The sequence below is a fragment of the Ranitomeya variabilis genome, chromosome 2, assembly GCF_051348905.1.
Source record: "Ranitomeya variabilis isolate aRanVar5 chromosome 2, aRanVar5.hap1, whole genome shotgun sequence".
In the NCBI taxonomy this organism is placed as follows: Eukaryota; Metazoa; Chordata; class Amphibia; order Anura; family Dendrobatidae; genus Ranitomeya; species Ranitomeya variabilis.
Window position 1 is genome coordinate 758,743,664 of NC_135233.1, and position 21,424 is coordinate 758,765,087.

The 21,424-nt window shown below is 42.2% G+C and overlaps 1 protein-coding gene across 5 annotated transcripts in view; it reads right to left on the reverse strand.

The window, feature by feature from the left end:
• KLHL32 (kelch like family member 32) overlaps positions 1–21,424 on the reverse strand; it is a 400,890-nt gene that overhangs the window by 172,435 nt on the left and 207,031 nt on the right. For all 5 annotated transcript variants that reach the window (XM_077289687.1, XM_077289686.1, XM_077289688.1 and 2 more), the window contains one exon: positions 21,055–21,153. In XM_077289687.1, coding sequence (XP_077145802.1) covers positions 21,055–21,153 — 99 coding nt within the window. The remainder of the gene's footprint in view (positions 1–21,054; positions 21,154–21,424) is intronic.

The following is a 21,424-nucleotide window of genomic DNA, read 5'->3' on the forward strand; positions in this document are numbered from 1 at the left end:
TGAAAGCAAAGCTCTGCACCCTGTTAACTTCACAGGAGCACAGGCTAACTACCCAAGAGAGCAGTCAGTGGTCATGCATGCACACCAAACTCCTCGCCGGAGGTGCCAGCATTCTAGGGACTTATTTCAGCCGGGTCCCTGAACACAACCACACATGACCACACTGGCGCAAAGCACATAATTTAGAAAGACACTAGCGCATGGCCGTGCGGCCATGCGAGCCTTTTATAGCTGCAGCCCGAACAGGACCTTCAAAGAAGGACCAATGAGAAGCTGCCGCAAAGCCTGAGCACCTTCAGGACCTTCCTGGAGGACCAATGGGCTTTGCTGCAGTATCCAAGCATGTGACCCTCGATCTCCAATGAGAGATCTTACCCTGAGCATGCTCAGAAGGAGAAAAGCAAGACTTAGTCTCAAAAGCGTCTGCTCGCCGCTGCCCAGCACTGACTACAATAGCAGAAGCTGGAAGAGCAGCAGTAATCCTCCTCACAGAGTCAGATTGAGCGAGATGCTGAGACCGACGTCTCCGCTGAACAGCCTCCACTGCGGCAGGAGAAGAATGGGAGACCGCAGCCGAGATGGCCCGAGATTCCCCCTGTGCAGAGGCGGGAACTCAAACCCTAACATTGCCCCCCCTCCTTGGGCCTCGCTACGCTCGAAGGCAGCAATGAGCTGCGGAGCCCTAATGTGCTCAGCAGGCTCCCAAGAGCTGTCCTCAGGACCATAACCCTTCCAGTCCACCAAATAAAGTTTTTTGCCACGTACCACCTTACACCCCAAAATAGCGTTCACCTCGTAATCGTCCGTAGACTAACCCGATGTCCCAGCAGATGACTCGGAAAACCGGGACATGAGTACGGGTTTCAAGAGGGACACATGAAAGGTGTCGGTGATACCCAGGCGTGGCGGAAGGGCTAAACGATAGAACACAGGGTTAACCTGTTCGAGGACCTTGAAAGGACCCAAGTAGCGAGGTGCAAACTTAGTGGACTCAACTCGCAGCCTGATGTTACGGGCGGAGAGCCACACCAAGTCACCAGGAGCAAAGGTCGGAGCGGGGCGCCGATGTGCATCGGCGGAAGACCTCATTCTCTCCTTGGAGGCCAGAATGGCATCCTGAGTGCGGTCCCAAATATCCCGTGCCTCCACAGCCCAGTCTGCCACCCTGGAGTCGGCGGAAGACACGGGCATGGGCACAGGTACCCGCGGATGCTGACCACAGTTGAGGAGGAATGGGGTTTGTCCAGTGGAGTCGGCTACAGCATTGTTCAGCGCAAACTCCGCCCACAGTAGCAAGGATGCCCAGTCATCCTGCCTGGCTGAGACAAAATGTCGCAGACATGTGACCAAGGTCTGGTTGGCCCTCTCTACCAACCCATTCGTCTCGGGATGATATGCGGAAGAGAGATTTAACTCAATGCTGAGAAGACGACAAAGCTCTCTCCAGAACCGAGACGCAAACTGGGGACCCCGGTCACTGACAATTTTGTCTGGCATACCGTGTAGGCGGAAGATATGTTTTATGAACAACGCTGCCAAGGCCCGTGCAGAAGGTAACCGTGAAAGCGGCACCAAATGCACCATTTTGGAAAAATGATCAGTGATAACCCAAATGATGGTACAGCCACGAGACTTGGGCAAACCCACCACAAAGTCCATCCCGACCATTTCCCAGGGCCTGTCTGCCACCGGCAAGGGATAGAGTAACCCAGCTGGCCGTTGTTGAGGAGACTTATTTTTGGTGCAGGAGACACACGCCTGAATATAATCTCTGACATCATGGACCATATGTGGCCACCAGTACATTCTCACCAACAGCTCAGACGTCCTCTTTGTCCCAAAGTGTCCACCCACCCTGGACGAATGAGCCCAAGAGAGAACCTCCGGTCGCAAATTAATGGGCACAAAAGTCTTGCCCGGAGGCACAGACTCAAGCGAAACCGGAGCTACGGTTCTCAGACTCTCGGAAGGGACAATAAGCCGAGGCTCTCCTTCCTCCTCCTCAGATGACACAACAGAGCGAGAAAGGGCATCAGCACGAATGTTCTTCTCCCCAGCGAGATAATGGAGGGTGAAATGGAACAGGGAGAAGAACAAGGACCATCTGGCCTGGTGAGAATTTAGCCGCTGAGCTGTTTGCAAATATAATAAATTTTTGTGGTCCGTGAAGACTTGAAAGGGAAAACGAGCCCCCTCTAAGAGATGTCTCCACTCAGAGAAAGCCAACTTCATCGCTAGCAACTCCCTGTCCCCGATAGAATTCTTCTCCGCTGGTGTAAAGGTCTTGGAGAAAAAGAAGCAAGGATGCTTCCGACCTTGAGCATCCTTTTGGAAAAGGACTGCTCCTGCACCAACGGATGAGGCATCCACCTCCATGATAAACGGCTTATCTACATCGGGACGATGTAGAATGGGAGCGCTAGCAAAATGAGACTTGATAGAAGAGAAGGCCCTGGAGACATCTTCTGACCACAATTTGGGATTTGCTCCCTTCTTGGTGAGGGCTAACAAGGGAGCTACCAAAGTTGAGAAGTGGGGAATGAACTGGCGGTAATAATTAATGAACCCCATAAAGCGCTGCACCGCTTTAAGAGAATGAGGTTCTTGTCAGTCCATCACAGCTTGTAGTTATTATTATTATTATTATTATTTATTGTTATAGCGCCATTTATTCCATGGCGCTTTACAAGTGAGGAGGGGTATACATAATAAAAACAAGTACAATAATCTTGAACAATACAAGTCATAACTGGTACAGGAGGAGTGAGGACCCTGCCCGCGAGGGCTCACAATCTACAAGGGATGGGTGAGAATACAGTAGGTGAGGATAGAGCTGATCGTGCAGCGGTTGGTTGATCGGTGGTTACTGCAGGTTGTAGGCTTGTCGGAAGAGGTGGGTCTTCAGATTCTTTTTGAAGGTTTCGATGGTGGGCGAGAGTCTGATGTGTTGTGGTAGAGGGTTCCAGAGTAGGGGTGATACGCGAGAGAAATCTTGTATACGATTGTGGGAAGAGGAGATAAGAGGGGAGTAGAGAAGGAGATCTTGTGAGGATCGGAGGTTGCGTGTAGGAAAGTACCGGGAGATGAGGTCACAGATGTAAGGAGGAGACAGGTTGTGGATGGCTTTGTACGTCATGGTTAGGGTTTTGTACTGGAGTCTCTGGGCAATGGGGAGCCAGTGAAGGGATTGACAGAGGGGAGAGGCCGGAGAATAGCGGGGGGACAGGTGGATTAGTCGGGCAGCAGAGTTTAGAATAGATTGGAGGGGTGCGAGAGTGTTTGAGGGGAGGCCACAGAGCAGGAGGTTGCAGTAGTCAAGACGAGAGATGATGAGGGCATGGACTAGGGTTTTTGCAGATTCTTGGTTGAGGAATGAACGGATTCGTGCAATATTTTTGAGTTGAAGTCGGCAGGAAGTGGAAAGGGCTTGGATATGTGGTTTGAAGGAGAGATCAGCGTCAAGGATAACCCCGAGGCAGCGAGCTTGTGGGACTGGGGAGAGTGGGCAGCCATTTACTGTAATGGATAGTTTGGCAGGATCCATAGCCAATCCCTGGGCTGAGATGATATAGCCCAGGAAAGGTAAAGACTCCTGCTCAAACATACACTTCTCCAACTTAGCATACAGGGAATTTGCCCGTAAGAGGTCGAAGACTCTGCCAACATCTCTCCGGTGGGAGTCAATATCAGGAGAAAAGATAAGAATATCATCCAGATAGACTACAACCAAGGTGGAGAGCATATCCCGGAAAATGTCGTTGACAAAGTCTTGGAAAACGGCTGGGGCATTACAGAGCCCGAAGGGCATCACTAGATATTCATAGTGCCCATCTCTGGTGTTAAACACCATCTTCCATTCGTCCCCCTCACGGATGCGAATCAGGTTATACGCACCCCGCAGATCTAATTTGGTAAATACCCTTGCTCCCCGTAGCTTATCGAAAAGCTCAGAAATCAAGGGCAGCGGGTATTTATTCTTAACGGTGATGGCGTTAAGACCCCTGTAGTCTATGCAAGGACGTAACTCTCCGTTCTTCTTCTGGCCGAAAAAGAACCCCGCCCCTGCCGGTGACACTGACTTCCTAATGAACCCTCTTACCAAGTTCTCCTGGATGTAAAGGGACATAGCCTCAGTCTCCGGGAGAGAGAGGGGATAGACACGTCCCCTAGGAGGTTCTGCTCCAGGCAAGAGATCTATAGGACAGTCATAGGGACGGTGAGGCGGAAGGGTCTCAGCAGCCCTCTTGGAGAAAACGTCTGCATAGGACCGATAACATTCGGGAAGGGAAGACAGATCTGCGGGTATCTCAGTGGTGGAAACCTGAACGCACTCTTTCACACATCTGCCCTTACAAGACTCACTCCAACCCATTATCCTCCCAGAGGACCACTCAATATGTAGAGAGTGAAAACGGAGCCAGGGTATTCCCAGCAAAATCTCATCCATTCCCTCGGGAAGAACAAGAAGGGAAATAATCTCCTGGTGGGATGGAGACATGGCTAATGTGAAAGGGACAGTCTGGTGTGTGATTTGTAATGGAAGTGTCGACTCATTCACCACTCTAACAGTTACTGGTTTAGTGAGCATCACCAGAGGTACATTGTGGCGCAGAGCAAAAGTAGAGGACATGAAATTTCCCTCAGCTCCTGAATCCACACAAAGCTCAACTGCAAGAGTGAATGAGTCCAACAGAATTGTCCCTTTAAAGGACAACTTGGAGGAAAAGGCCGCTGTGTCCAGTGAACCTCCTCCTATAGTCACTAGACGCGATCGTTTACCCGACCGCTGTGGACACTTGTTAGCATAATGTCCCAGTTGCTGACAATTTCTACACACCACAGGTACTCGAACGGTCTGAGACTTAGGTCCCGCTCGAGAAACCTCCATGGCCTCATGGGAGTCGGATGCCAGGACGGGAGATTCTAGAGGTTTGGCGAAGGTGGGAGCCAGCCGAAACCTCTGCCTACACTGGGTCCGCTCCAACCTCCGCTCGTTAAAACGGAGGTCGATGTGGGTAGAAATTGTAATGAGCTCCTCCAGTGTGGCGGGAATCTCCCTGGTGGCCAAGGCGTCCTTTACATGATCAGCCAGTCCTTTCCAGTACACCGGAATAAGGACTTTATCCGGCCATTCTAACTCAGAGGCTAGAGTCCGGAATTGAATGGCAAACTGGCTGACCATGGACGAACCCTGAGTAATTGCCAACAATTGGAGCGCAGTATCGTGAGTGACATGAGGTCCTAAAAAGACCTGCCTCAGAGCGTCCAGGAAGAGAGGAGCACTCTGCACTACACGATCATTGTGCTCCCAAAAGCGGCGTTGCCCTCTCCAATGCCCTGCCCGACAAAAGAGACAAAATGAATCCCACTCCCGCCCGTTCCGAAGGAAAACGTGCAGCCAGGAGCTCGAGATGTATGGAGCACTGGCACACGAATCCGCGACATAGTTTACTGTCACCAGAAAACTTGTCTCGAAGCGGGAGACGGGATATAGTCAGAGCAGGGGTGGTTGCGGACAAACTGGCTGCAGCTGCACTTGCAGCCTGAACAGCGACAGCAGTGACGTCCACAGCTGAGGTTGTACGCTCTAGAGCCGCCAACCTTCCCTCCAGCTGCTGGACGTACCGCTGTAAACGCTGATCGTCTGCCATTCACTAGCCAGACCCTGGCACTAGTGTACTGTTAAGGCTAGCGGAACGCACCGAGGAAAATAGTTTTTATTGTTATTGGTGCATTTGCAGCCCGGGGTCCACCGTGCAGGAGAACCTGCTGCTAGACAAATGGCAGCACTATATGGCGGTGTTGGCTAGCTCGGTTAACTCACAGAGCAGCAGTGAAAGCAAAGCTCTGCACCCTGTTAACTTCACAGAGGCACAGGCTAACTACCCAAGAGAGCAGTCAGTGGTCATGCATGCACACCAAACTCCTCGCCGGAGGTGCCAGCATTCTAGGGGCTTATTTCAGCCAGGTCCCTGAATACACAGAAACACACAAACTCCTTGCCGGAGGTGCCAGCATTCTAGGGGCTTATTTCAGCCGGGTCCCTGAACACAACCACACATGACCACACTGGCACAAAGCACATAATTTAGAAAGACACTAGCGCATGGCCGTGCGGCCATGCAAGCCTTTTATAGCTGCAGCCCGAACAGGACCTTCAAAGAAGGACCAATGAGAAGCTGCCGCAAAGCCTGAGCACCTTCAGGACCTTCCTGGAGGACCAATGGGCTTTGCTGCAGTATCCAAGCATGTGACCCTCGATCTCCAATGAGAGATCTTACCCTGGGCATGCTCAGAAGGAGAAAAGCAAGACTTAGTCTCAAAAGCGTCTGCTCGCCGCTGCCCAGCACTGACTACAATAGCAGAAGCTGGAAGAGCAGCAGTAATCCTCCTCACAGAGTCAGATTGAGCGAGATGCTGAGACCGACGTCTCCACTGAACAGCCTCCACTGCGGCAGGAGAAGAATGGGAGACCGCAGCGGAGATGGCCCGAGATTCCTGCTGTGCAGAGGCGGGAACTCGACCCCTAACAGCGCTGATGTTTTCAAGACACAAAATGTCACGGGTTTCTACTTATGCTTCACACTATTGATTATAATGTGCTACCACAAATTGCTGGGGCCGCCCAGATTTGTCACTCACCAATACCCATCAGTCATGTATTGTTTATTTTTGTCATGTTATTAATGTGTAATAATAAAATTTGCAATTTTTAAATGAATGGAATTTCGCTCTCATTAACCTTATGAAGCATAGTACTCCATATCTCATGTAGGACCTAATTCCATTTATCGGTTGGGTTTGTCTGTTCTACACGGAATAGATAAACGCTAAAGAATAAATGGACAGTGAACTCTTGTTCTTGTTTGAGTCTCTGACGTTTCAGTATGTGAACTACCAATGCAGAATTTAAGCCCAAACAGATATAACAAATTAAATAATCGTTCAAAAAGAAAAAAAGTCTAAACATACAACACTTTTAAACATGTTCCAAGGTGCATCAAGCACAAACGTCCACTCTAATCTTGTTACCTCCCTGCTCCCTTATTGTATGTAGATGGCAAAACCAAGATATGCAAGGATTTGTATAATATCCAAACACAAATTAATGAATTAAACTTGTTCATGAGTAAATAAAGATATGCATGTTACTCATGGCAAGGGAGCCCAAGAAGAACCAAATAATATAACTGCACTTCGATACAACTGCCTTTGAAAGATAATCTCCTTGGGGAAATACAATTTATTCATATTATCAGTGCCCTGCTGTGCAAATCTACAGTCTGGGAGCACACTACAGAGATCAAGAAAATATTTACTTTATTCAGTTGAGTACAAAAGCTTTTAATGAATGCATAATTAAGATAGAATAAAAGTGCACATTGCTTAGAAATGTGACTGCCAGGCTCAGCCATCAATAACTGCGCCAGAATCATCTGCGGCTCCAGCGGTTTTGCCTTTAGATTAAACACTTATTGTAAGATATATATATATATATACATATATATATATATATATATATATATATATATATATATATATATATATATATATATATATATATATATATATATACATATAATCACAAAATGGAGACTGCACTCCCCTTTATCTGGAATCAACCAGAATTGCCTGTGCACATTGCCATAGGGTAAACCAAAATATAGGACAAAAATGGACACTGACTCCAATTCAACGACTCTGACTCCACAGTGTCATCAGTGATGCTCATTTCAGGGGCTGGTCATTGCTCTGTCTCGTGGTGTCTGTCCGGTACAGTGCTAACCCCCCGTGTGATGTCTCCCCTATGCGATGAGCACAGTGTCTGCTCTGTTGTCAGCTTAGATGAATAGTAATAAACCAACGGCAGGGCGGTGTCACTATACCCAGAGTTGCATCTAAGCCGACAACAAAGCATATGTTGTGTTCATTGCACAGGGGAGACACCGCACAGGGGAGACACCGCACAGGGCAGACACCGCAAGGACAGAGGAGGGACCAGTCCCTGAAACGAACATCACTGATGGCGCTTCTTCTCAGGGAGGGTGCTGAGGGGGCTGCAGTCTTTGTATGCTCTGGGACACTCTCCATCACACAGGAAGCAGGGAACAAAAAATACAATTGCTATTAGATTGTGTGGTTAGGGAGCGGTAGGGAATTTTTAAAACCGGTACATTCGAAAATAGCTTAGATTATGCCATCAAATAGATAGAGAATTAGGAGAATGACTATGCCTTCCCACCACCCATTTAACTAGTGACAATGACAGCTGTCAGGGAGTTGGATACAGTATGCATCAAGGAAAAAACAGTTCTTAAAGAAAATGCAATGAAAATAAAAAATTAGACAAGATATCAAAGACTCTGACAAAAGGTAAACCGAGATGGCTAAACAACTTGGTCTTAGCATCACCCAGTGGAAGATCTTGGGGTGTTTACCAAAATACCATGGTTTTTACCTACCAGAATTAGTCTAAAAAAAGACAACAAATGAGCAGTGACAGAGTTATGTGTTGCCCATGGATTTTTTATGAGCATGGGGAACAATAGCTAATTTTGCTGGATCTCACAAAATAAAGCTGCTATAGCACAAATTGCTGAAAAATGTAAAGCTGGTCATTATAGAAAAGTGTAAGAACATATTGCATTACAGCTTGCTGTACATTGGGCAGTACTGCTACTGATCCAAGTTCACCATGCATTTAGAAAAAATCATTTAGAAATATTCTTGTTGCCTAGAGTGAAACATGGTGGTAGCAGTGTCTTTATGTGGGGCTGCATGAGGGCTCTTGGTGTTGAGGATCTACGTTTCTTTGATGGTATCATGAATTCACAACTGTACTGGTCTATATGTAAAGATAAGATGCTACCATTACTCCGTGCCCTTGGTAGATGTGCACTTTTCCAACATGACAATGATCCAAAATGCACATCTGTTGCATTTCTGAAAAAGAACGGGGTGAAAGTGATGCAGTGGCCAAGTATGACTCCTGATCTGAACTGAATCGAACACCTATGGTGGGGTGTATTTATTTTTACACCAACAAATTTGAGTAGAACTGAAGATTTTGTAAAAAAAAGTTATATTTTTAACCTTACTTTCATGTTATAGGTAAAAAAAATTGTTCTATGAAACTCAGTCTTGGCAAATTTTTGGAAAATGTTCATTTGTACAGTGAGATATTGATTAAAAGCTTACTTACTCAAAGTGCTCATTTATCCTACACACTGTATAATTCAAATCAGACACCATAATTCAAATTCCAATATTTAAACCTGATAGCCTGTAGTTCCGGCACGATAAATCAGATCCCAGACTAAAAGTATTAGACAGACTCCAGATCAAATCACAATGTCAGAACCCAGACCAAGCTTTATAAATTAGACACCCACTCAGACCTCAAAATCCAGACCCCCAAAACAGACTTGCAGAGCGGAGACTTAAGCAGTGCAAAATGCCAAAGTAGTTCTGGTGATATTTGTCAAGATTGCATTAGAGACCGTGTACACCTTTGTACAGATTTTTTTTCCAGACTTGGAAGAAACTATATGGAGAGGAAACAAGTACAGGATAGAAGCTGTGCTGATACATTAGAGCAATTGAAGTCGGCAGTACTCTGGATACACACAGAACTCAAATCCAACCTACATTACAGGGAGAGACACTCCGACAAGAGAAAAATCTGAAATGTGCATTAGGATACAAATTGCATATCAGGGGTCTTAAAATGAGTGAAGAAATTAAAACTGCAGACTGAAATTTAGAACAACTTTATTGATTAAATGTATAAATATTGTTTTCCCATGTCAAAAGTGTCCATAGCCTTTAAAACAGGGACAATTACCACAAATTTGGGAATGTTGGCAACTATGCTATTACTTTTTAATTTTAGTAACTGGTTCTCACTTCTGCTTACAAATTACAGCTGTGTTTGCCAGGAGCATATCTATAAATGGTGAAGAGTCTGTAGTTGTACCAAGACTTGGTACCTTCAAGAAGACCGATAAAAGACTAAAAATATAAACTGAATGTGACTGATGGAAAACTCTGGTACGGATTTTGCATCAAAATCCAATTAAAAAAAAAACACTTTGGTAAAGGACAGTACCAGAGATCTCAAATCAGGGACTAAATTTTGGAAACATACAGTATATATTACAAGGTTCTGTCAATGTCAGGTTTACATGTTATAATCGATCGGAATATTAAGGTGACTTTGTGAGCAACTCCATTGTAACACTGGTCTCGTCTGACATTGGGAGCCACCCATAACAACGACAGGAAAAAATCCTCATAAAAGCATATAAATTTATTGTTAAGACATTAAGGGACTTTTGTGTGAACGCTGCAGTCATTTGTACCAGAAGATGTTTTGGCTCTCAGGTTAGTTTTGAGAATCACAAAGAAATTTCACAGGTTCAGTACATTGTTCAGCAGCATCTGAATTGCTGCCAAAATGCATAATATGTCTCGCACTAGGATCTCTCCTTCCTTCCCGCACATTCCAGAACTAGCTTCTTCTTTCAGGTCACGTAATCTCCGTAAAAGTGTTAAACTAATGCCGCCTTAATGACAAATTAATGTCCATGAATAAAAAATACACCACTAATAGCACACAGTAATTTGCCATTACAATATCATCATTGGACATGCCCCTAGTTTAATAAGATGTATTTAATTCCTAACCTAATGAGTGATATAGAAAAAGAAAGGAGATGAACCCGCCAATTACATTTATGTGAGTCTGTCACCTTATTTGTAAAACCTTGGAGTCATTTACATTCAAATTAGAGCAAATGAAAGATTTCACAAAGTATAATGACAAATGACCATTCCGGCAAAAAATCGGGCCACATTGCCTGTTAAAACATTAAAGCGTCCTGGGTGTTTGTTAGAAAATGACAATGCATCGCGGCCAACGTGCGAATAATATCTGCTCGGCAGCTCGTAATGCTAATAATAATGAGAAAAATAAATACGTTCTGCAGCGGTCCCATTTGGAGCTCATTTTTCAGACACCGGTCAGACACTGCCATCTACTGCACTGCCATCCATACTGAGCGTACACTGCTTTCTGGGAATTGGATTAACCAGTGCAATGCGGACAAGTTCGGCTTTGCTCTCCTTTACAAGGTCATTGGGATGCAACAATAACATGAGGTCCTGATATTGACGATTAAACCAAATATGTCTATTATGCTACTTAGTTCATTTGTTGACACGTTAATGGTTTTCATGTATTAATGTTTATTGAGGTAAGAACATTGCAATAAATTATATATTATATGAAGGTCACTTATTATCACACATACTCATTCCTCTACCCATCCATATATCCTTTATCTCTCTCTCGCCTTTTCTGTTTTTCTGTCCGAGTATCTATTGATCTATCCATCCATCATTTGTTTATCTACTGCATCATCATCTATCAACTACATCCATCTATCGATAACTACAGTATTTTCTATGCTTCTGTGCATTACTTAGCTATTCATAACTTCACATATATTCTATTATTGATGTTATTACTTATGACATGATTATAAGGATGGTAAATATGGCAATTGCCCTGGGCCTTCAGGACTTTAATTGGAGCCCTCCTCGTCTGGAGCCTTCAAACAGTTGTAGATTAAAGGGGTTGTACAGTCAAAATCGATAAGTCTGCAGTCACTCTGTGTGACTGCAGACTTATGAATCCCCCTAGCGCACGCAATGTGCGCTATGGTGATTCGCCAGTTTAAGACCCGGTATACGTATGAGCTATACATTCCCCAGGCCAGTGGGCGCAGCCTCGCTGCATACACTTGTATTGAGCCGGGCCGCACCCCATCTAGAGAGAAAGCCGGCCAGTGTGCATGGCCAACTAGAGGGGGTGACCTTGGTCCATACAAGTGTAAGGAGCGAGGCCGGCCCACTGGCTCGGGGTATGTATAACTCATACGTACCCTCTGGTCCCGGGTCTGAAAGAGGCAAATCCTCGCAGTGCACAGCCTGTGCGCTGGGGTGATTCATAAGTCTGCAGTCACACAGAGTGACTGCAGACTTATCTGTTTTGACCGGACAACTCCTTTAAGTTGATATTACTAGACCCAGCCACCAGGCAACATGAAGAGTTATCCTAAGCACAGCCATTTGCTACCTCTCTTAGGGACAGAGCCCTACTATTACTCATAGTAGCAGCACTTTAAACCACATTAGTTGTCTCCTGTACTAGCATTCTAACAGGTCAGGATTGGACTAAAATGTACAGTATGAAAAAAAGCAAAATTACACAGTGGCCAACCATGAAATACGGTAAATATCTGTGAAATTTCTTACAGCATTAACAAATTAAAAAAGAAATAACATGTGAAGCTCCCTGTGTTCGATTCTACCCTAGCCAGATAGTCAGGAGTCCTCCTAAACATTAAAATGTGATTCATCAAAGTGTTCTCACCAGAAAACTGGCACAAAACACTTTGAAAGGTGGCAACATTTTTGCGCAGCTCAAAGTTTTGCAAAAAATTAACAACTTTTTGCATTTTCGAGCCAATGGAACGAAGCTAGGAGATGGAGCAGGATGGGGTGTCAATAGTTCTGACATTTCTTATGCCAGAAATGTTACTCCAGTCACTGGATAATAAGATGTGCCAAATTCACTATGTGGTTTGCGCCTCTTAATGAAAGTGATGCATCTTATTCCTGTACGAGTATGTATGAGACACCAGACTTAATGAGTCAAGGCCTAAATTGTCATTAAATCTAATATTCAGAGGAATTTTTCTTATCTATCTTCTATCTACCTATCTTTTTATTATTTCTTTCTTTCCTTCTTTTCTGTTAATACAGTATTTTGAAAAAGTATTCATACCTCGTGAACTTTTCCACATTTTTTCATGATACACCAACAAACTTAAATGTTTTTATATTTGGATTTCATGTGATATACCAACACAAATTAGCAAGCATTTCTGAAGTGTAAAGGAAATTTATTCAGCCCCCTGTTGTTGGATGCCCCTAAATAATATCCTGAGTGACCAATTGCATCCAGGAGTTACATAATTAGTAAACTGCGTCCACCTGTGTGTCATTTTTTCTCAGTATATCTATAGCTCTTCCGTGAAGGCCTCAGAGGTTTGTTCGAGGACATTAGGGATCAAACAACATGAAAAAATGTAGAAAAGTTCATGGGATATGAATACTTTTTCAAGGCACTGTACTTCTTTTTTTGCTCTCTTTATATTTATTTTCTTCTTTTTCCCCATTCTTTCCATCCAATGGTATACATAGAAATCAGAGGGTCCCCATAGCCAATGTCCAAACTGAACCCTTCCCCATGCCATTACATAACACATCAGGCTTCTTTGATCAATTCACAGGTACAAAATGGGGGTGATAGATGCAATGGTCGCTGTTCACCACAGAATCTGATGGGTTAAACTGCAATGCGGTTGCTCCAATCATAGAGCTACCACTGGGAATCTTCTTTGTACAACAATAAGCCCCCACTGAGTATAAAGCCAGGGTGGCTCAGTGGTTAGCATTGTTGCTTTGCAGCGCTGGGTGCCTGGGTTCAAATCTCATTAAGGACAACATCTGCAAGGAGTTTTTATGTTCTCCCACACTCCAAAGACATAATAGTAGGGAATTTACATTGTGAGCCCCATTGGGGACAGCGATGACAATGTCTGCAAAGCACTTCTGAATATGATGATGGTATATAAGCAAAGGATAATAAACAAATAATATCAAGCGGATTCAATGCTATGAGACTGCTTTCTACATATCCTCTCAACATTTGTGGTGAGTATGGAGAGAAAAGTAGAAATATTGGGAGAAAAGTGGATGGCTACCAGGCAGAAGACTGGCCCCCCAGTTTGTTTGTTTTCCTCATAGCTGTTGTCGTAGGTGCAATAGCATGTCGGCCTTTCTAATGATCTATCCGCATCTATACTGACTACTGACTTCTATATTATACATTATAGTACACTGTATATGTTATCATAAATTACTATTTCCGATTTTTTTAAAAACTTCTGCTCTCCATAATTTCACATAATCGTTTCTAGTGCAGAAAATGATATAAAAAGGCATTCGGCATCATGTTCAGTTCATGAAAGCTGTTATTAAAGGCTTACTGATTGACAAATATTATATAAAGTTTTATACAATTTATTCGTTTTTAGGATAATGTGGAGAATTAAATCTCCATTATTGGAGCAATGTTAAAGCTAGTTCTGTGAGCCCTGTGCTTTGTTTCCCATTGACACCAGTCAAAGCAAATTGCACAGAAGCAGACAATATTTTCTATCATCATTTCAAAATGGTTTTCTTCTACAGAAACCAGGCTTTTCCTATAATTGACATCGGAGAATTACCTTGGTTTTTGTTTTGCATGGTATTGCACCAGAATCTGGAATTATCTGCCATTCCTGACAGATCGAGGTGTGATACCAAACAACAGGCCAAAGCAAATCCTGGCATTAGTGTTCAATTTAACCTGCAATAACGTGTACTGACATTCAGAATCGTCTCAGCCATTTCCAGGTCATATTTTTCTACTGCTTAGCAATCCTATCATTATTTCACTGTAATGAGGGGATAAAGGAGGGGGCACAGCACTTTTCCTAGCATTAATCTGCAAGCTGCCACTATGTCAAGTAACACAGTAATCATGTCACTAAATAGGTGTGATGGCTCGAGTCCAACAAAACCGGCTAAATGTCAAACAATCAAACACCCAAAACACAGCACTGCTCAGGGTGAGTGTTAAAAGATGGTTTGCACTTTTCCTAGATTGCCTAAACTTTCCATATAAGAGAAGTCAACACAATTCATTATGCATAAAAAAAATCTAAAAGGGTCTCCTGGAAAGAAAATGATAGGTAACTAACAACTTTGGGAAGTGACATCTCCTTTGCAATCCTTAGAATAGGCTCTAAATGTTTGATCGGTGGAGGTTTGATCTCTGCTACTATTATAAAAACACTATAGTTTATAAAGGCACATTGGTGTATGCACTGTATATCTATAGCTGTGCCCGGTTCTTAAGCTTGAATGGGTTGTCTCTTGATCCTGTCATCAGGAGCGCACTGCTCCTCAGCCTCATGACTTCCTGTATGACGGGGTGAAGTGCGCTCCTGAAGATTGACAGCATGGCTGAGCTGTTGGCTAAACTGTGCTCTCCTACGCTGCTGGCAGAGGCAATGTTACCTCTGCAACACAGGTGAAGAATTGGGGCACTGAATCGGACTAGTTCCAGAAATTGGGCTAGCTTCAGGGCAGCACTTGCTAGCTGAATAGCAAACAGCTTGAAAGCGCACACTCCCTGCCTAGAAATCTGGTCAGCTCTGAAATGGCCAGTAACTTTGGCAGCAAGCTGTACACTTCAAAATTAACAATCCTTCAGTTCTTGAGAACAGAAAGAATTTATGATAAGAGGTAAACTGCAAAGTTGCTGGTTTTTATAAGCATTTTGCAACTGTACCCATCTAATATAATGAGACAACCTGTACCTGTACAAACAATGAAGGTTTTGAAACACAGGTGTTGTTTTATCATGCTGATGGGCGGGGGTCCCCAGGTCTGAAATATTTAGAGCCAGTAAAATACCTTTTATGTTCTATAGGCGCATTGTAATTGAGCAGTTGGTAATACGTTAAAGAGTTTGTAATTACTATATTGTAGATAAATTATAATATTAGATAACGCTAGAACTGTTTTATAAGCTGTAAATAGCTTTAGCATGCACCCTAAAAATAATTGAAGCTCCATTATTGTTATATTGAGCTAAAAATTCTCTGCTTTTCACACAATCATATGATAACTGATAAAATGGCTGTCTTCAGCCCTTACAAGAGAGCACATATATTTATCCTGTTTCCCATTAAACATAGGGCTGGTTCACATTTTTTGTTTGCATTTATGGTGTACATTAGAAAAGCCTCCAATTTAATGTATACTTTAACAATGTTTCCCTGTATGTCAAATGAAGGCCAAAAATGCCATTTATACATAATACAAACTAGGTAACCAATCTAGCAATATAAATACCTATGCAGCACACCCCCCTCTAAGGGCAGCAGACAAATTTGAAATTTAAAGGGTTCATTGTACTTTCAAGTAACTTACAAATAAGATGTCATGTGTATATGAAGAATATCATTATTTCTCTCATGATATTACTGGATTTTTACATTTTTATATTTTGCAGACTATCTCTTAATTTGCAATTCACTTTTAGCTGATGGGAAGAGACTAGCTGCTATTATTTCTTCAAAACATAGCATAGTGCACATATGTATTCCTGCTCTTCATTCTTTAGTTAGCACACAGAAAAAAATCAGCAGCAGTGTGGAGGAAATTGTACAGCAGTACTCATCAGTGTAGATGTGAATTCACCTCTAAGGTGAGGTAAAAGACTTGTCAGAAACCTCAGCACAATATTTCTGTGTTTCTCTCTCTGCCTGTTTTTCATTATGATCCTTGCTTCTGCTCACACTCTCTTCTCCATGTAGTATTATAGGAGTTGTAACCTGACACCTCACTGTACTGTCAGTCCATCAGGAGTGACTAATTTGACCTTTTTTTCAGAGTAGAGTTTGGGGTGGCTGTGAGAAGGGAGAAAAGGAGCTCATTAGTTGAGAATGAAGCAGATTTCTCTAAGATGTACTCATATAACAGAGTTTTTTCTTATATGTTCACTTGTACTATAGCTATGTACAAACCAATGGTTCCCACTGTAGTGCTTTGGGTTTGGTCATAGTGTCTATAATTTTGGCAGAAAAGACAGAACGGCATGACGTGCCATTTCCTCTGTCATAAGTAATGAAATGTGCAATTGTGAGATTCCAAAAGCAGATATGATTATATCTGATTTGATGAGTGTAAATGTGTCTTTAATGAGGCATATTTAGGCTTAGTCCCTAGGGCCATATGAGCTGTGAAAATAGCTCTGGAACCAGACCTGCACTACAATACAGAGCGATTCTTCAACAATACAAGTATATCCCCAAAGCCCCTGATTGGGTATTGGGAATAAAATCTCAAACTATTTTGGGTAAACTATGACATGCAGGAATACAATGATTACTTAGAACCTCTAGAAAGCTGGTCCTGCTCTTAGCTAACAAGTGGATGGACATGTTTCTGTCATTTTACAGCAATATCGTCCTGCAGTTCAGGTTGTTTAGCTATGAGCTACACTGGATATCTTTGCTTCCAAATATAATGCACTTACAGCAAATGAATACGTTGAAAATGGTACAATAATAAATAAATGTAAAGTACTGTATATCAGAAAGTTGTACAGTATTTAGTGATTGAAGAGATTCCCAAGATCAGACCAAATTTGTCCAACTTCAGGTAACACTATATAATAACAAAACAGGCATCACTTATCTTACTTTGTTTACAGGTCTGTAGTGGAGATATCTTGCCTACAGCTTATGACCGCTGCAGCCAATCACTGACCTTAGAGGTATATGGCACAATAAGCTTTATATTAAGAAAGAAAACTACTTTAAGTCTTAAAAATATTAGTTGTATTCTAGTGTCAACTCAGGAAAGGCCAATGCCCTATCAGAGCCCATAAGATGTCAGGAGAAGTCATTACTTGGTTTCTACTTGAGTGTTGACGTTGCGCAGGGCTCGCAGTGACAGAAACCAATTATTTGTGGCAGGTTAGTATGTTATTAGTAGGTGATGCAGTAGGTACTCAGGATTGTGAGGGGCACATTGATGTCATGCATCCTAAACAAGTGGATGGTGAGGTCAAAAACAAGTCATTCATTCCGCAAGACAGGCTACAGCAACTTTTTTACTTTCAAAGTATATACAGTACAGTTACGTCCAGAAAAATTTTGGACAGTGACATAAGTTTTGGCATTTTAACCGTTTACGAAATTCAAGATACAGGATAAGATATTTACAAAACAGGTTGAAAAGACATAAAGTATGAATTAACAAAGTTAATAACTCTACAGAAATGTGTCACACTTTAATTAAAATATAAAATCTTTATTATATTTTGATCATAAAAACGATCATATAAGTAATACATAATGAGATCAGTTAAATGGAAAACATAAAAACGTGCATACAGAGGCTTGCATAAGTCTCATGCTTAGTGAAAGGAAGTCCACCTGTGTGCAATCTAAGTAGCACCCAATTTATTATATTATATTCGGAGTCGGTCAATTTTATACTGACTCTGACTCCACCAAAATGGACACCGACTCCACAGCCCTGCTATAAAAGGTATTAAAAATGAACATTTTATGTATGGTAAAGTTAATTTGTCCAATTTCTTTTGAGCCCCTGAAATGAGGAGGCTTTTTAGAAAAATGGTTACAATTCCTAAACATTTCACAGGATATTTTTGTTCAATCCGTTTAATCAAACCTTTAAGTCTAAATTTCAATTGCATCTCAGTTACAGTGCCTTGCGAAAGTATTCGGCCCCCTGGAACTTTTCAACTTTTTCCCACATATCATGCTTCAAACATAAAGATAACAAATGTAACTTTTTGGTGAAGAATCAACAACAAGTGGAACACAATTGTGAAGTTGAACAAAATTTATTGGTTATTTTAAATTTTTGTGTAAATTCAAAAACTGAAAATTATGGTGTGCAATATTATTTGGCCCCTTTAACTTAATACTTTGCTGTGCCACCTTTCGCTGTGATTACATCTGCAAGTCGCTTGGGGTATGTCTCTATCAGTTTTGTACATCGAGAGACTGAAATTCTTGCCCATTCTTTCTTAGCAAACAGCTCGAGCTCAGTAAGGTTTGATGGAGATAGTTTGTGAACAGCAGTTTTCAGCTCTTTCCACAGATTCTCAATTGGATTAAGGTCTGGACTTTGACTTGGCCATTCTAACACCTGGATACGTTTAGTTGTGAACTATTCCATTGTAGATTTTTCTTTATGATTGGGATCATTGTCTTGTTGGAAGACAAATCTCCGTCCCAGTCTTAGGTCTTTTGCAGACTCCAACAGGTTTTCTTCAAGAATGGTCCTGTATTTGGCTCCATCCATCTTCCCATCAATTTTAACCATCTTCCCTGTCCCTGCTGAAGAAAAGCAGGCCCAAACCATGATGCTGCCACCACGTTTGACAGTGGGGATGGTGTGTTCAGGATGATGAGCTGTGTTGCCTTTACGCCAAACATATCGTTTTGGCATTGTTGCCAAAAAGGTCGATTTTGGTTTAATCTGACCAGAGCACCTTCTTCCACATGTTTGGTGTGTCTCTCAAGTGGCTTGTTGCAAACTTTAAACAACACTTTTTATGGATATCTTTGAGAAATGGCTTTCTTCTTGCCACTCTTCCATAAAGGCCAGATTTTGCAGTGTATGACTGATTGTTGTCCTATGGACAGACTGTCCCACCTCAGCTGTAGATCTCTGCAGTTCATCCATAGTGATCATGGGCCTCTTGGCTGCATCTCTGATCAGTCTTATGTGAGATGAAACTTTAGAAGGATGGCCGGGTCTTGGTAGATTTGCAGTGGTACGATACTCCTTCCATTTCAATATGATCGCTTGCACAGTGCTCCTTGGGATGTTTAAAGTTTTGGAAATTATTTTGTATCCAAATTCCGGCTTTAAACTTCTCCACAACAGTATCATGGACCTGCCTGTCGTGTTCCTTGGTCTTCATGATGCTCTCTGTGCTTCAAACAGAACCCTGAGACCATCACAGAGCAGGTGCATTTATAAGGAGACTTGATTACTCACAGGTGGATTATATTTATCATCATTAGGCATTTATGACAACATTGGATCATTCAGAGATCCACAATGAACTTCTGGAGTGAGTTTGCTGCACTGAACGTAAAGGGGTCGAATAATATTGCACGCCCCAATTTTCAGTTTTTGAATTTCCACAAAGATTTAAAATAACCAATAAATTTCATTCAACTTCACAATTGTATTACACTTGTTGTTGATTCTTCACCAAAATTTTAAATTTGGTATCTTTATGTTTGAAGCATGATATGTGGGAAAAGGTTGAAAAGTTTCAGGGGGCCAAATACTTTCGCAAGGCACTGTATTTCATATTAAATAAAAAATTAGTGGCATACAGAGCCCAAATTACAATGATTCAATCACTGCCCAAATATTTCAAGATTTAACTGCACTTATTTATATTATTTTTTGTTTGTTTGGTTTTCCTTCTTTCAGAAAATAGACATTCTCACCCATAATCTATTTCTACTATTGCAGCTTTATGATAAACCACGGCACCATGGGGCCAAGTCATCATAGTTTTTACCCTTTTTTTGCCTACTTTATAGGCGTTTTGCACCTTTTATTTTTTATTTGCACCACCTAATCTTTCCATTTGCACCTTTTTTTTATTTCACTTTTTTATTTGTTCACCTGTTTTTTAGATTGCAATTCTGGGCAGGGTTTAGAAGTTTTCAGCTGAATCAACAATTGCAACTTTTTGAAAAGTTACCTTTTTGAGAAAATGTACTCTTGACCCCCCCCGGTTCCAACTGGAGTAATTTTATGTTTGCCAGATTTTTTTTTTGTGCAATTTTGGTGACAATGTGCCTTGCAGAGCTTGGGTCCTGGGTTGAAATCCCATCAAGGACGACATCTGCAAGGATCTGATGAACTGATCAAATGATTAAGAGGGTTTTGCTCATTCATCAGTTGCTAAGAAGGCTGTCTATTCAATCTGTTTATGAAAGTGAATTGTGATTTAAAAAGGATTATGAAGCAGGTTCCCAAAGAAAAGCAGCATGCTTAATAGGGTGTCCAATAAAGCTTGATGGACATCATAGAGAGTAGTTCACTGCGTGAGACCCCCTTTATTAGGCAGTAAGCTACTGGAATAGGCATCTTCCATTCTGGAGGACTCGGGTTCTCTGTTCATACCTGCGTTTTCAGTTCAGTTTCTCTGTTCCATTTTTGGAATAGATAAAAGTAATTTATGCGGAAAACAAATCAATTACAAAACAGACACAACCTGAAGCAGAAGGGCCCCAATGACTATAAGGGGGGGAAGTCTAGTTTCGGTCTGAGATGGGATACCACATTAAGTGTCTTTGAGAAACCTACCTGGATTAGGTACTGAGAACAAAGGTTTAAGAGCTCAAGTAACTGTAAATGACTACCAGCTGCCAAAACATCTTGAATCGCTCCTGGCTCCAATAGGATCTATTAAAACAGAAGAAAGGTGAGTCATCGGAATGATAGCAATAAATACACTATTATAAGCACAGCCAAAGAGGAACATCAGACTTGATAGAACCATTAGAACGTTAAGTGAACAAAATCAGATTTCAGACATTAGACCTAAGACATTTTTAAAAACATTTCTCAGATAAAATACATCCTAAAACCGTTTTAAATAGCTCAATTATTAAGTTAGGTCAGAATATACTGTCATTTTTAATATCAGTTGCTTGAGTCCTGCCAAAGAAGCTCT